The sequence below is a fragment of the Salvelinus fontinalis genome, chromosome 14 (genome assembly GCF_029448725.1).
Source record: "Salvelinus fontinalis isolate EN_2023a chromosome 14, ASM2944872v1, whole genome shotgun sequence".
Lineage (NCBI taxonomy): Eukaryota > Metazoa > Chordata > Actinopteri > Salmoniformes > Salmonidae > Salvelinus > Salvelinus fontinalis.
Window position 1 is genome coordinate 40,228,690 of NC_074678.1, and position 16,793 is coordinate 40,245,482.

Consider the following 16,793-nt stretch of genomic DNA (forward strand, 5'->3'; position numbering starts at 1 on the left):
CCTCAGTGTTAATGTGCTGCTCCAATGACAGAGGCAAAGGTGATGGCCTGTGGTAGCCTAAAAGACTACAGTAAAGGGCCACACATACTGAACAAGAGTGGAGCAGTCTTATCCTGCTCACTTTTCAAAACACCACAGCCAGAGGGAAGACACAGTTCAGTTATCATCTCAGAGGCCTGCCCTCTTTTCTAAGACCATACTGTATGCTGAGCTGCATGCTAGCTCAAAATAGGTTGTGGACAGCATGACTTTTCTGGTTTTAGGCCTACAGTATAAAGCTAATGATTCTATAGGAGGGCCTCCCTTCAAAAAGTCTTCAGCTTTCTGAGTAAAATATGCAGAAGATAGAGATTCTAGCAGTGTTGTTATGATGGCTATGAAAGAACAAACCAGTCATTACCCACTGGGCAAAACTGATTGAATCAACATTGTTTCCACGTCATTTCAACCCAAAAAATCAATGTGATGAGGTTGAATCAAGGTGGAAAACTTATTGGATTTGCAAAAAGTCATCAACGTAAGGGCATTTCATATTTTTTTCACCCAATTTGTAACCCAAATCCAATGACATGGTGTTTTTTGTTGTTGTTGATTTCACGTTGAATTCACATTAGTTGAGAACTCAACCAAAGCCATGAGATGCTAAATGTGTTTATGTTAATTATGGGTCAAGTACCCGTAAGACAGACAGTTATTTGCTTGACAATCACCGTCAGACGAAATTTCGTGACCGCCACAGCCGTAGTTGTGATGTGTTGTTTCGTTCATGTTTGGACCCCAGCAAGAGTAGTGTCTGCCTTGGAATTAGCTAATGGGGATCCTAATAAAATACTAATGTTAGAATAAGTGTACAACAAAGCATCTGTGATTCAACTTCAACATTTCACATACAGTTGAAGTCGGAAGTTTACATACACCTTAGCCAAATACATTTAAACTCCGTTTGTCACAACTCCTGACATGTAATCCTAGTAAAAATTCCCTGTCTTAGGTCAGTTAAGATCACCACTTTATTTTAAGAATGTGAAATGTGAGAATAATAGCAGAGAGAATGATTTATTTCAGCTTTTATTTCTTTCATCACATTCCCAGCGGGTCAGAAGTTTGCATACACTCAATTAGTATTTGGTAGCATTGCCTTTAAATTGTTTAACTTGGGTCAAACGTTTCAGATAGCCTTCCACAAGCTTCCCACAATAAGTTGGGTGAATTTTGGCCCATTCCTCCTGACAGAGCTGGTGTAACTGAGTCAGGATTGTAGGCCTCCTTGTTCGCACACCACTATCCTCACACCACTATCCTTTTCAGTTCTGCCCACAAATGTTCTATAGGATTGAGGTCAGGGCTTTGTGAGGGCCACTCCAATACCGTGACTTTGTTGTCCTTAAGACATTTAGCCACAACTTTGGAAGTATGCTTGGTGTCATTGTCCATTTGGAAGACCCATTTGCGACCAAGCTTTAACTTCCTGACTGATGCCTTGAGATGTTGCTTCAACATATCCACATAATTGTCCTTCCTCATGATGCCATCTATTTTGTGAAGTGCACCAGTCCCTCCTGCAGCAAAGCACCCCCACAATATGATGCTGCCACCCCCATGCTTCAAGGTTGGGATGTTGTTCTTCGGCTTGCAAGCCTCCCTTTTTTTCCTCCAAACATAACGATGGTCATTATGGCCAAACAGTTGTATTTTTGTTTCATCAGACCAGAGGACATTTCTCCAAAAAGTACAATCTTTGTCCCCATGTTCATCTCTAGGAGACAGAACGCGTCTCCTTCCTGAGTGGTATTACGGCTGCGTGGTCCCATGCTGTTTATACTTGCGTAATATTGTTTGTACAGATGAACGTGGTACCTTCAGGCGTTTGGAAATTGCTCCCAAGGATGAACCAGACTTATGGAGGTCTACAATTTTTTTTCTAAGGGCTTATTTCTTTTGATTTTCCCATGATGTCAAGCAAAGAGGCACTGAGTTTGAAGGTAGGCCTTGAAATACATCCACAGGTAAACCTCCAATTGACCCAGATTATGTCAATTAGCCTATCAGAAGCTTCTAAAGCCATGACATCATTTTCTGGGATTTTCCAAGCTGTTTAAGGTCACAGTCAACTTAGTGTATGTAAACTTCTGACCCACTGGAATTGTGATACAGTGAATTATATGTGAAATAATCTGTGTGTAAACAATTGTTGGAAAAATGACTTGTGTCATGTACAAAGTAGATGTCCTAACCGACTTGCCAAAACTATGGTTTGTTAACAAGACATTTGTGGAGTGGTTGAAAGACAAGTTTTAACGACTCCAACCTAAGTGTATGTAAACTTTCGACTTCAACTGTATGTCTCTGGGCAAATAAATTAACTCATCACTCCTCACAGTACTTTGTGAAAACAGGTTGACCTATTCAGTAACTGTAGAACATACCTGAAAGAACAGCATGTTAGCTTCTTAACGCTAGTCTGTCATCACGTACAGATCTCTTATCGAAACAGGAGAAGCAGAGCAATTTCATACAGGTGTTAACGGTAAAGGAGTGAATTGTCACAACAGCCTTCCCTGAAATTATTGTCAGAGATTAATATGCAGGCAAAATAAATTATTATTTCACCCTGATCATTATGGAGCTACCAGATACTTGACTTCCAGCTAGAACTGAAGCTGGTTGTAGAGATAGAGAGATGCTATCAGCCTCTTCCAGTTAAACCACTTACTCACTAACATTAGGGCTTTAATAAAACAAAAAACACAAATAGTATCAAATAGGCCCTGATGTCTTTTGAAATATGGATACTGGTGTGAAGATAGACAGATAGTAGCCTTACAGAGAAACTTGGCATGGACTATGCATCTTTCAAGTTCATGATTGGTGCATAAAAACACTAATTTCAAGTGCAAAGCCTATGAACCTGACCATAGCGTTTTCTGAAGAAATTCTTAAGAACATACGTTTAAAGGATATCCAAAGTTGCTTTCATTTTCGTTCCTATGTAGTTGTGTAGGTCTACAAACAGGTAAAACAGCTAGTACAATGAATGAGTAACTTCTCCCTTCCTAATTACACTTCACCCCTTTCCAATTAAACTTCAAACAAGTACAAGACACATAATGTATACACATCTGTTTTACACCCTTTTTCGTGATATTCAATTGGTAGTTACAATCTTCTCTCATCACTGCAACTCCACAACGGACTCGGGAGAGGAGAAGGTCAAGAGTCATGCGTGCTCCGAAACAAGACCTGCTGCTTCTTAACACGCTGCTCGCTTAACCCGGAAGCCAGCAGGCACCAATGTGTCAGAGGAAACACCATCCAACAGATAACTGAAGTCAGCTTGCTGGGTCCCGGCCCACAACGCCACAAGGAGTCGCTAGAGCACGGGGAGCCATGGAAATCCACTCCAGCCAAACCCTCTCCTAACCCTGACAACGCTGGGCCAATTGTGCGCCACCCCATGGGGCTCCCATGACACAGCCTGGGATCGAACCCGAGGATATAGTGGCACCTCAGCACTGTGATGCAGTGCCTTAGACCGCTGCGCCACTCGGGAGGCAAGTATACAAGTCTTTCATGCAAAATGGAGGCAATGTTTTCATTGCATGATTCTGGACTGAGATTAATGCTCTCATCATGACCTCTTAATTTGATGTGGCCTACCCCTAGTGGCATAGTTACCATTAGGCAGAAGAGGACATTGCCTCAGGCCTCACATCATCAAGGGGCCTCATGAGCTGTGCATAATGCGAACAATAATGCTAGTCATCTTTTTTAAACTACCCGCTGTTGTGGGCTGCTCAGCTCATCAATCTCTTTCTGTCTCGCTACAGCAGGTTGGTTCAGCAATAGCAACTTTGCGGGAAGCTTCAAAGTTCTAAAGGAAATGAGGAGGGAGGGGGGTTTTGCCTGTTCACTGTGCCCAGGTTAATGAGACCACATTGATAACAAAAGAAGGCGCCCAAATAGTATAACAAATCCATACTGCCGAATAATAATTCATAATAGATAAACAAATAATTTCAAAACGAATACACTATACTGTATTTACAAAAGTATGTGAACACCCCTTAACATTTGTGGATTCGGCTATTTCAGCCACACCCGTTGCTGACAGGTGTATAAAATCGAGCACACAGCCATGTAATCTCCAAAGACAAACATTGGAGATTGAAAGTCAGTTACTTTCAACGTAGTATCATAATAGGATGCCACTTTTCCAACAAGTCAGTTCGTTAAATTTCTGCCTTGCTAGAGCTTCCCCGGTCAACTGTAAGTGCTGTTTTTGTAAAGTGGAAACGTCTAGGAGCAACAACGGCTCAGCCGCGAAGTGGTAGGCTAAAAAGCTCACAGAAGGGGGCTGCTGAAGCGCGTAGCACAGAAAAATTGTCTGTTCTCAGTTCCAACGCTTACTACCAAGTTTCAAACTGCCTCTAGAAGCAATGTCAACACAAGAACTGTTTGTCGGGAGCTTCATGAAATGGGTTTCCATGGCCGAGCAGTTGAACACAAGCCTAAGATCACCATGCGGAATGCCAAGCGTCGGCTGGAGAGGTGTAAAGCTCGCCGCCATTGGACTCTGGAGCAGTGGAAACGCGTTCTCTGGAGTGATGAATCACGCTTCACCATCTAGCAGTCCGACAAACAAATCTGGGTTTGGCAGATGTCAGGAGAACGCTACCTGACCCACTGCATAGTGCCAACTGTAAAGTTTGGTGGAGGAGGAATAATGGTCTGGGGCTGTTTTTTATGCCTCGGGCTAGGTCCCTTAGCTCCATTGAAGGGAAATCTTAACACTACAGCATACAATGACATTCTAGATGATTCTGTGCTTCCAACTTTCTGGCAACAGTTTGTGGAAGGCACTTTCCTGTTTCAGCATAACAATGCCCCTGTGCACATAGCAAGGTCCATCCATACAGAAAGTATTTGTCTAGATCGGTGTGGAAGAACTTGACTGGCCTGCACAGAGCCCTGACCTCAACCCCAACCCCATCTAACACAATTGGGATGAATTGGAACGCCGACTGCAAGCCAGACCTAATCGCCCAACCTCAGTGCCAGACTTCATTAATGCTCTTGTGGCTGAATTGGAAGCAAGTCCCTGCAGCAATGTTCCAACATCTAGTGGAAAGTGTGAGAGCGCCAGCTGTTCCAGGCGACTGTATGATCACGCTCTCCGTAGCCAATGTGAATAAGACATTTACACAGGTTAACATTCACAAAGCTGCAGGGTGAGATGGATTACCAGGACACGTACACAGAACATGCGCTGACCAGCTGGCAAGTGTCTTCACTGACATTTTCAACCTCACTCTGACCCAGTCTGTAATACCTACATGTTTTAGGCAAACCACCATAGTCCATGTGCCTACCGACATTAAGGTCACCGGTCTAAATGACATCCGCCCCGCAGCACTCATATCTGTAGCCATGAAATGCTTTTAAAGGCTGGTCATGGCTCAAATCAACATCATCATCCCAAAAATCCTGGACCCACTCCAATTCGCATACTGCCCCAACAGATCCACAGATGATGCAATCTCTATTGCACTCCACACTGTCCTTTCCCACCTGGACAAAAGGAACACCTACATGAGAATGCTGTTCATTGATTACAACTCAAAGTTCAACACCATAGTGCCCTCCAAGCTCATCACTAAGCTAAGGACTCTGGGACTGAACACCTCCTTCTGCAACTGAATCCTGGACTTCCTGACGGGTCGCCCCTAGGTTGTGAGGGTAGGCAACAACACATCCGCCATGCTGACCCTTAACACGGGGGCCCCTCAGGGGTGCTTGCTCAGTCCCCTCCTGTAATCCCTGTTTACCCATGGCTGCATGGCCGCGCACGACTCCAACACCATCATTAAGTTTGCAGATAACATGACGGGGGTAGGCCTGATCACCCGACGATGATGAGACAGCTTATAGGGACCTCAGGTGACTGAAAAGATTTGGCATGGGCGCTCAGATCATCAGAAAGTTCTACAGCTGCACCATCGAGAGCATCTTGACTGGCTGCATCACTGCCTGGTACGGCAACTGCTTGGCATCCAACCGCAAGGTGCTACAGAGGGTAGTGTGTATGGCCCAGTACATCACTGGGGCTGAACTCCCTGCTATCCAGGACCTCTATACCAGGTGGTGTCAAAGGAAGGCCCTAAAAATTGTCAAAGACTCCAGCCACCCAAGTCATAGACTGTTCTCTCTACTACCGTATGGCAAGTGGTACCACTTTGGTCACAAGTCTGTGACCAAAAGGCACCTGAACAGCTTCTACCACCAAGCCATAAGCCTGCTGAACATTTAATCAAATGGCTACCCAGACAATTTACATTGACCACCTTTATTATTTGTTTATTTAGCTTGATTGTTTTGCTCTGACTCCCTTGCATTTTGTTGTGTTACAAAATTTATGATTATTTTTTTCACCTACACACAATACCCCTTAATGACAAAGTGAAAACACGCTTTTAGAAATGTTTTGCAAATTTGTTGAAAATGAAAATGTCTAATTGGCATAAGTTTTCTCACCCCTGAGTCAATACTTTGGTGTAGAAGCACCTTTGGCAGCGATTACAGCTGTGAGTCTTTCTGGGTAAGTCTTTAAGAGCTTTCCACACCTGGATTGTGCAACATTTGCCCGTTATTCTTTTCAAAATTCTTCAAGCTCTGTCAGATTGGTTGTTGGTCGTTGCTAGACCGCCATTTTCAGGTCTTGCTTTAGATTTTGTAGTAGATTTAAGTCACAACTGTAACTCGTCCACTCAGGAACATTCACTGTCTTCTTGGTAAGCAACTCAGCTGTAGGCCTTGTGTTTTAGGTTATTGTCCTGCTGGAGGGGGAATTCATCTCCCAGTGTCTGGTGGAAAGCAGACTGAACCAGGGTTTTCTCTAGGATTTTGCTTGTGCTTAGCTCCATTCTGTTTATTTTTTATCCTGAATAATTCCCTAGTCCTTAACTGTCACGTCCTGGCCATAGAGAGGCTTTTATTCTCTATTTTGGTTAGGCCAGGGTGGGGTGGGCATTCTAGTTTCTTTATTTCTATGTTTTCTGTTTCTATGTTTTGGCCGGGTATGGTTCTCAATAAGGGACAGCTGTCTATCGTTGTCTCTGATTGGGAATCATATTTAGGCAGCCTGTTTTGCCACCTTTGTTGTGGGTAGTTGTCTGTGTTAGTGGCCTGTATAGCACTAGTCAGCTTCACTTTAGTTTTTTTTTTGTTTCTTGTTTTTGTTGGCGACATTAATGATAAAGAGAAATGTACACTCACCACGCTGCACCTTGGTCCGGTCATTTCCACCCTGACGACGTTCGTGACATTAACGATTACAAGCATACACATAACATGTTTCTGCCATCACAATGCTTGAAAATATGGAGAGTGGTGTTCAGTAATGTGTTGCATTTGATTTGCCCCAAACGTCAAACTTTGTATTTAGCAGAAAACGTTAATTGCTTTGCCACATTCTTTGCAGTATTACTTTAGTGCCTTGTTGCAAACATGATGCATGTTTTGGAATATTTTTATTCTGTACAACCTTCCTTCTTTTCATTCTGTCAATTAGGTTAGTATTGTGGGAGTAACTACTATGTTGTTGATCCATCCTCAGTTTTCTCCTATCACAGCCGTTAAACTTTGTAACTGTTTTAAAGTCACCGTTGGTCTCATGGTGAAATCCCTGAGTGGTTTCCTTCCTCTGTGGCAACTGAGTTAAGAAAGACTTCTGTATCTTTGTAGTGACTGGGTGAATTGATCCACCATCCAAAGTGTAATTAATACCATGCTCAAAGGAAAATTCTATGTCTGTTTTTTTATAATTTTACCCCTCTACCAATAGTTGACTTCTTTGCAAGGCATTGGAAAACTCCCTGGTCTTTGTGGTTGAGTCTGTGTTTGAAATTCACTGAGTGAGGAACCTTACGGATAATTGTATGTGTGGGGTACAGAGGTGAGGTAGTCTTTCAATAATCATGTTAAACACTATTATCGCACACGGAGTTCATGCAACTTATTATGTGACTTGTTAAGCACATTTTTACTCCTGAACTTATTTAGGCTTTCCATAACAAAGGGGTTGAATACTTAATGACTCAAGACATTTCAGCTTTTAATTTTCTATGAATTTATTAAAAAAATAATTTGAAAAACATCATTCCACTTTGATATTATAGGCCAGTGGCCAAAAAAACAAATGTAATGAATTTTAAATTCAGACTGTAACACAATAACATTTGGAAAAAGTCAAGGGGTGTGAATACTTTTTGAAGGCCTTGGAAGTGTAGCCATGTACTCTATGTGATGCTGACTGGCCAAAAAGAGTATGGCATATCATACTCTGAGTATGCCCATCATACTCTTTTTTGGCCAGACACCACCAGATACATGTGCTACATGTAGTAAGACAGAAGGGTGCTGTTTCGCTCGCTCAGATGCTTTCTCCAGTGAAATCGTTTCAGCCACTTGTGAATTGAAGGAAAGTTGGCGGATGCACAGTTCACTGTTCGGATGCTGGAATTATTTTATATGAAAATGGTCACCTACTTTTGAAGTGATTTGTTTGACAATCAGATGAAAACATCATGACTGGTTGTGTTCATGGCATATTTAAAGGTAATACACTTTTACAGTTAAATTGCATGTCTTTACTGTAAAACCCATGAAAAAATACATATGAGAGGGGAGAGGCCAAACCACCACCCTGCCTACCGCATAGTCTGATGCATGGGCTGTAGCTTTCCTTTACGACAAATATCATTTAGTATATTTTTACTTGAAATGCAGACAAGTAGATTCAATGAGTTACGATGCTCAACAAAATTAGCAACAGTTATACAATATCCTACACCACATTGCCAATGGAGAATCTGAAAATCAGCTTCTTTTTTTGTACCATTGTGCATGATTTAGAACCAAGATTTGTTGTAACTGACTCAATAATAGATAGTCTCACTGAACGATATGAGTGTTTGTAAAAGAACAACATACAACGTTATATTTTGAACCAGATTAAGTTTATTCAACGGTCATAATATGTAGAATATCATACATGTAAAGTCCACTTTGGCACCAATAGTTCAATAAATAAACATATTCCTCTTTTTCGATGATGCTATCTAAATAAATAAACCATAACTTAGTCTCCAATAAATATACATTATCTATAATACAGATGCATTGCATCAACTTTACTGCAGTTGGTCAATGTAGTCCAACAATGCCAGAGCTGAAGGGTGTTGTTCGTCATTTCCCAAACGTTTCCCTCCCATTTTGAGAGGGAGTTCAAGGGAGGTAACGAGAGGAAACTAAGGAAACCTGAGGGAATTTCAACCCATAGATATACTGTATTATAGCGCTGAATAGACTTAGTAATTCGTGATGGCAAATATAGGGGTTATGAAAATATATAACGACAAATACATACAGTATATATCATCAACATTAAGACAGCAATTTGTTTTTCTAGTTGCTCTTTTCTCTTAAATTGTAATCCATTTGAAAAGGCAAAAATAAATTACATATAATTTTTGCCCTTCAAAAAAGACTTAAAGGGATAGTTCACACAAATGACAAAATTACACATTGGTTTCCTTAACCTGTAAGCAGTATATGGACAAGGTATGACAGCAATCCATGCTTTGGTCTAGTTTCCCTGGCCCTGTTTCCAAATGCTAATGTTTTAGCATTTGTGGCACAAATCCCATTCAAGTCATGGGACCGATATAAGCAATTTTCGCGCATTATGTCCAAATAATTCGAAAGTATCTAAAATTGATTGTGAAGCTCAGCAAAGTCACTTAGATGATTTGAACATGATGCACGGAAAATGCTAATATTTGTCCCATGACTTGAATGGGATTTGTGCCATTAGCATTAGGAAACATTAGGAAACAAAGCATGGATTGCTGTGCTGCCATATGTACCTTGTCCACACACTGCTTACAGGTTAAGGAAACCAGTGTGTCCTTTGGTAATTTGGGTAAACTATCCCTTTAATTATTTGATTGAGAAGTCCTTAACAATGTGGACCATTGTAACATGCCAGAGATATACTCCTTTCTCTACATGCAAGGGGCAATCTACAGCTAATCTGGACAGCAAGTGTCTGTGTACTGATTATTCAGAAAGGGAGGAATACTTTGTTTTTTAAGCACATTTAGACTTGAGGGTATAATGGTCCTGGGCTGGAGAGGCCTGTTTTCTTAGCTTAACGCCAGCATGGGCTTTTAATTAACTTTCTGCTCTAATTATATGATTGGTTTTAAATTAAGAGGTATCCCCACTGGTTTCAGAGTTAAACTTAAACCTTACTGTACCTCTCACTATACTATATACTATAGATGCTAAGGTGAAACATCTAATTGGGATGAAGTTACCATTTCGATGCAGCTCTCAGTCTAAAATTATTTGTTTACAGTCTTCGAGTATGAAAGATTGTTTCTGAACTCATGTCACTGGAGTTTTTTTGTCTTGCTCTTGAACCTGTTCAAGGTGTTTTACAATAAGGTTATTTATTCTAAGTATATTTGGCCACAATGAATCTAAGAGAATGATTTCTATTTTGTTTTCAAAATGACTCTGTTTAACGAAACACGTATTAGGCTATCAAACCTGTTATGGTAACATTACATGTGTGGTTAATTCAAAATGTCTCCAGTGTCTCCAGTGTTCTCTAATCATGTAGTGACTAAAAATAGCTGTTAGCGCTGCAGAGTGCCTTGCATTTCTCTATTTTGTACTCAGTGCTTTTGGCCAAGTCAGTTATAAAGGAGGTAAGTGGATTAGGGTAGTCTATTATGGGATTTGCACAAATGGTATGGATTTGTGGAGGCTAATTCAGGGTAAGACTGAAGCACAGTCCCTCTCGCAGTCATGTTTACGATGCAGCAGTCACCCAGTTAATGCACCACTCTGCCTAGATGATCAAACAAGGCTGCATTACTCTACCATCTAGGTTGTATCTGATGAGTTTATAGTGGTCTTGCTGTAGAAGGATAGGGATTTCTGATAGCATGTTGTTTTTCTGCTGGATTTCTATTTTCCGGGAAAAGGCTTATACAGCCATAGCCATTCCATTTGATTAACAAGCTGCTGTCATTAAGATTAAATCACTCATACAGGCTCCATTTAGAATGCATGCAACAAGCATATGGCTGTGGTTGTTTTTTTACCCTGCAACTTCTTATGCCAATACAAGTCATTAGAGTATTTACTACTACTAAAATATCTTATTTCAGTCTGTTTCTAGTGATGAATACAGAGGAAGCAGCTGAAGAACATTTAAGGGTTCTTTTATATTGGGTGTTGTTTTCCATTATCGTTCGACATAAATGAGGTAGATTTTCATGGTTACTGATAAAGGCTGGAGATTTCATTATTTAGTTCATTGCCTGTGATATGAACGAATGACACACAATATATTGTGCGAAGCCTGCTATACATGTTTCTCCAAGCCTATCGTCTTTCCTAGTCTACTGTACTGTTCTTGCTGCTCCATTGGACTTGCCTTAGTGATATCTCATGCCTTATTAACGGTGCTGATCAAGACGTTGTGGAGAAGCCTACTGTGGGAGCTTCATATTGCATTCACTAGCTTATTCTAGTATTTTCCATGAACACACTCCTGCAAACTCATTTCTGAAAAAAATGTACCAGGCCTCTTACAAGTGTGGTATCAGACCAGACTGGCAATAGAGCATGCACTAGTTAAACCTCAGCTGCTATTTTGTATACATGTAGGTAATGGAACCATTGCTCCATAGTCCACAATCAAGCAGCAAATCATTGCAGTAACTGTTATTGCCCCATAATGACACATAGGTCATATAATATATTATCCTCACAACCAACAGAGAAGTATCCCATGAAAGGCAAGGAAAGCAAAACAGACGTTTGCTGATGTCTTTTAAAAACGAACACAGAATTAACAGTCTTAAATAGTAGTAGTTTAAATGTCCGTATTCCCTGGCATTGTACTGTAGGGATCGATTCTTGTGTACTCCTGTTTTTGATTTTGTAGCAGTAGTTGTTGCGTTTCCTATGTTCGACACAGTATCTGGGAAATCAAAATGGCTATAGAGGCGTTATACACAGCCACAGGCCAGAGCAGAAAAGTTGTGGAGCGTCTTGTATCTGTTATTGTTGTCCAGGAAGGAAATGTCATCGTACTCCTTGGGCCGGCAGCACGGGCTCCTCTCCCTCTTCGAGATGCCTTTCCTCGTCCATTTCTTCAGTATGACGTCGTAGTTGCGTCGGCTAGCTTTACAGTTCCCGCTGCAGTACCTGAAGAGCAGCGATTCATCACTGTGGTAGCCCAGACCCAGCTCACTGACAGTCACTTCCACCTCCCGCAGGGAACATGGCTTCGATGCTTTCTTAGCCCGTTTAGTCCTTTTGCTCTGCCTGGCCTCCTGCCGTGCCTTCTTCTCCACCAGAGTCCCGATCATCTGCTTCAGCTCCCCCTCTGTGAAGCTCTGGAACATGTGCATGACTGTAGAGAAGAGAAGAAGAGATGGTGTTAGGCTAGAGGAAGATACAACCATTAGAAACGTCCAATCAATCTGTTGTATATACAGCATGGCCTGTGATACAATGAAGAGCTTTGAATGTCTGTGAGACCCCAGCCTCAACCCTTGTCAGTTTGGAAAATAGAAAGTTAGAAGATCCATACGGTTGTTGGTACTGGTTTTCAAATACTAGTAATGTGACAGGGTAAAAGGCTTTGAAAACAGCTGCATCACCTGTACCTGTGAAATGTACTGGAACATGCAAGTAACTTCCAAAATAAAGGAAACACCAACATAAAGTGTCTTGATAGGGCGTTGGTCCACCGCGAGCCGCCAGAAGCACCAGAACAGCTTCAATGTGCCTTGGCATAGATTCTACAAGTGACTGGAACTCTATTGGAGGGATGCGTCACCATTCTTACACAATAAATTCCATAATTTGGTGTTTTGTTGATGGTGGTGGAAAACGCAGTCTCAGGCTCTGCTCCAGAATCTCCCATAAGTGTTCCATTGGGTTGAGGTCTGGTGACTGAGGCACACACACACACACACACACACACACACACACACACACACACACACACACACACACACACACACACACACACACACACACACTTTAAACCCCCTATGCTCCTTTGAGACCCCACTTTCAAAGTCACTGAGATATTTTATTTTATCCATGGTAGCCAAAATAATGAGCAACTGGGCATTTTTATACCCTAAGCATGATGGGATGTTTAAATTGCTTAATTAACTCACGACCCACACCTGTGTGGAAGCACCTGCTTTCAATATACAGCACTTTGTATCCCTCATTTACTCAAGTGTTTCCTTTATTTTGGCAGTTACAGTACTTGTGTAATGCTAGCTTTGGACTTCCCTCATTTTGTAGAGTTGAATTGCAAACGACTGAAACATGTTCATCCTTTCCACTTGCACGGATCATTGGCTTGGTGAACAATAAGTTCTCTAAAATCAGTCTCTTATCTATCATCAATGACAGGTGTGTCTAACTAAGTGATTTTTCCCCCCAAAAAGTGATAGTACAAGGACTTTTTCAGAGTGGACATAGTATCTCTCATGCTGTACATGCACACATACATTGGGAGTGACATGAGCCTTTTCCAGTGTTAAAACGTTGTCAGTTGTGCAAATATTGAGCTCCAGTCCAGCTGCTAGCTATATACTTGACAGAGAAAGTCATATTTTCTGCGGAGTCCATAGAAATGGAATATCCCCTTTCAGACCATGGCAATTTGGCTGGTACACCGGTGGCTGAGTCTTTGTTGAACTATATTTGCCAAGTTTACACATGTTAAATATAAGCACATTTAACACTTTAGGAGTCATTGAAACTTGTTCCCCAGATGTGTAGGAGTGGAGTGAGATGTACATTGCGCATTGAAACATATCCAATGCATTTGGACACCTGATCCAGAACCTCACGCCAGAGGGATTACCAAATAACAAAACATATGCATATCAATTAAAAGGGGCGATCTGCAGTTCAAACAATAACAAAGCGTTCACCCGCCTCTGTTTTGGTAAAGAGCTGAGGGATGGGGCAGGAGAAATGTAACCACTCTCCAATTCATAGACAGAGATATGGATGCAAGGACCGACCATCCATGAGATCAAGTTGTTTTGTAGCTATACAGTATTTCTTTACAGTGACATTGTTTACAAACAATGGAGAAAAATAGGCTTATATTTGGGGTTAAACAGTTTTTATTTAACCAGGTAAGTTGACTGAGAACACATTGTCATTTACAGCAACAACCTGCAGAATAGTTACAGGGGAGATTAATGTGCCAGTTGGAAGCTGGGGACGATTAGGTGGCCATGATGGTATGAGACACAGATTGGGTATTTAGCCAGGACCCCAGAGTTAACACCCCTACTCTTACAATAAGTGCCACAGGATCTTCAGAGAGTCAGGACACCTGTTTAACATCCCATCTGAAAGACAGCACCCTACACAGGGCAATGTGCCCAATCACTGCCCTAGGGCATTTTATTTTAGACCTGAGGAAAGAGTGCCTCCTACTTGCCCTTCAACACCACTTCCAGCAGCATCTGATCTCCCATCCAGGAGTGACCCTGCTTAGCTTCAGAAGCATGCCAGCATTGGGAGGCATTTCCAAGTTATATTATTTAAGAATCAATGGGTATGTATACCATTCATTTAAAAGTCCAAAAATGTTTTTAGTAATCACAGATTACCCCTTTAAAGATACTTTCAGGTATTTCCTTCACAAGAGGTTTAGATATCATGAAAAACAATGCTTTTCTGTCTGACAATTCTGTTCTACTTTGCCCCTGAGGGTCACTGTACTGTTCTCCAGTTAGATAGAGCTGTAATTAACTGTTCAGTCTATCCTCTCCAGGACACAACATTTACTTAAAAGGCTCAGGGTCTTTTGCAGCGCCAGGGGGCATGTTAAATCCTAAACCCTATAAACTCAGACACTTGAAAGACATGGACAGTAATAGTCCTGTATTAGCCTGGCTCACTGACTGACACTGTAATCAATGGTGCTCTTGAAGCAATAACACTTCGCTGTTCTCTGCATTCACAAATGAAATTGAAAAAGGTCTTCCCAAAGTGAAGGGTTGGAAATTCGGTCATTTGTTTCGTGTGAAGATCTCCCCACGCCCTGGCAGTAGCATCACAGATTAGGTGATTAGGCTAGCTGATTTTACGCTTGACCTGGCCTTGAAAATCTCTACTGGATAATCTGAATAATGGTCTGAGAGTCACACTCTGAGTCCAGGCCAGAAAAAGGACACTGGATAGAAAGTTTCGGTCTGGTAAAAATGACTTTAGCGAAATTCCCAATCAGTCACGCTCAGTTTCGCAGCCAACTTTCTATTAGTTTGAAAATAGAAAGACGTCAGCAGATGAGTGATAACGAGAACCCACAGTAATGTACAGCCCAAAGCCAAAGGGACAGTGTGTACATTTTGTCTTTATACCAGCTCTTCAACCACATGGCCAGGGATGTCAACTCTCTAGCCTCCACTAACCCACTTAGTGGGACTATCTGAAACTCTTCTTATCCCCATCCTAACGGACATACCCCGAGACCATCACTGACATTTTACCTCGCTGAATCTTTTATGTCACATTTTCTCATGAATACTGCATACCCTCTAAAACCATATCAGGACGTTACAGGTGTTTTATCACCCTCAAAGTGCAAATGCTCCTGGGATTTTGAGATGACGCTCCAGACCTTAATGGAGTTATCTGCTCTCTGGACGTCACATTTGATTTGATTACCCTGTCTGTCTGTAAGCTGCGGTTGGCTGCTATGCTGTCATGCTCTGTCAGTAGATGTACCGTGGCTTTGTCTGTAAAGGGACACTAATGGTGACCCTCAGACTGGCTGAGAATTATCCAATTTACTGTTGACACAAACACATGGGTGACAAAGCATACATTCTCTTGACTGATCTCCACCACAACATTTCCTTCACAGACCAATGACATCAGAGCTTTAGCATGGGGTCAATCAGAATATCCAAACCAATCAGAACATCTGGACCAAAGTAGTTGGTGACTGAAAATAACAATTTTGCTTACATTCTGTCAAAATGTTGCCAACGCCTTCCGCCGACCGCGCTTTGCGATGACGGCCGCCGATCAGGGAGGAAGAGGAGTTGGAGGACGAGGACGTCCGCGACGAAGACGTGTACCAGGAAGGGATGTGATGCGGTGGCGTGGGAACCATGATTCGAGTGAGGAAGAGGGACAGTGCTGCTCCACAGAGAGTCAAGGCGATGGCGGCGCACTTCCATAACTTCATCTTAGAATAAGTAGGAGCATTGACACTCTGAAAGACAAGGAACCACAAGGAAAGAAGTTAAGAGGAATGTTTTCAATGCAACACCGAACATCATAAAATCACAGAACGTCGTGCAATTGATGACATATTACAGTATGTTTCACAGTCCCACTGCCATAAACAGTGGAACGAGCCTCTCATTATTAGTGGTCTTCATTTCAACAGATCTTATTCTCAAAATGTTATCTGAAGTATTTTTGCCTTCAACAAAATATGTTGTCCCTCTGCTCAGGCCATTCTGCAGTGGCTCTTTTACAGGTGTGGATTGCTAAGTGTGGTTTGCGAAGTGTGGTTTTGCCCAGATAAAAATAGGTATTTCAATCCCGGCAACCCATGCAAGTGGTCCCCGATCACCTTTATTTTTTGTTTGTACCTTTCAGTTAATCAAAAGTGAACAGGGAATTGCAGTCAGCATACAGCTCTGTGAGGGAGGTTA

The 16,793-nt window shown here is 41.8% G+C and overlaps 1 protein-coding gene across 1 annotated transcript; it reads right to left on the minus strand.

The window, feature by feature from the left end:
• Window positions 1–9,062: 9,062 nt before the first annotated feature.
• nrtn (neurturin) lies at window positions 9,063–16,323 on the minus strand. Its single transcript, XM_055943641.1, has 2 exons — window positions 16,096–16,323; window positions 9,063–12,490 (listed from the first exon to the last, which is right to left on the minus strand). Exons 1-2 carry the CDS (start codon window positions 16,316–16,318, stop codon window positions 12,084–12,086), a joined length of 630 nt encoding a protein of 209 aa, XP_055799616.1. The 5' UTR covers window positions 16,319–16,323; the 3' UTR covers window positions 9,063–12,083.
• Window positions 16,324–16,793: the final 470 nt, after the last annotated feature.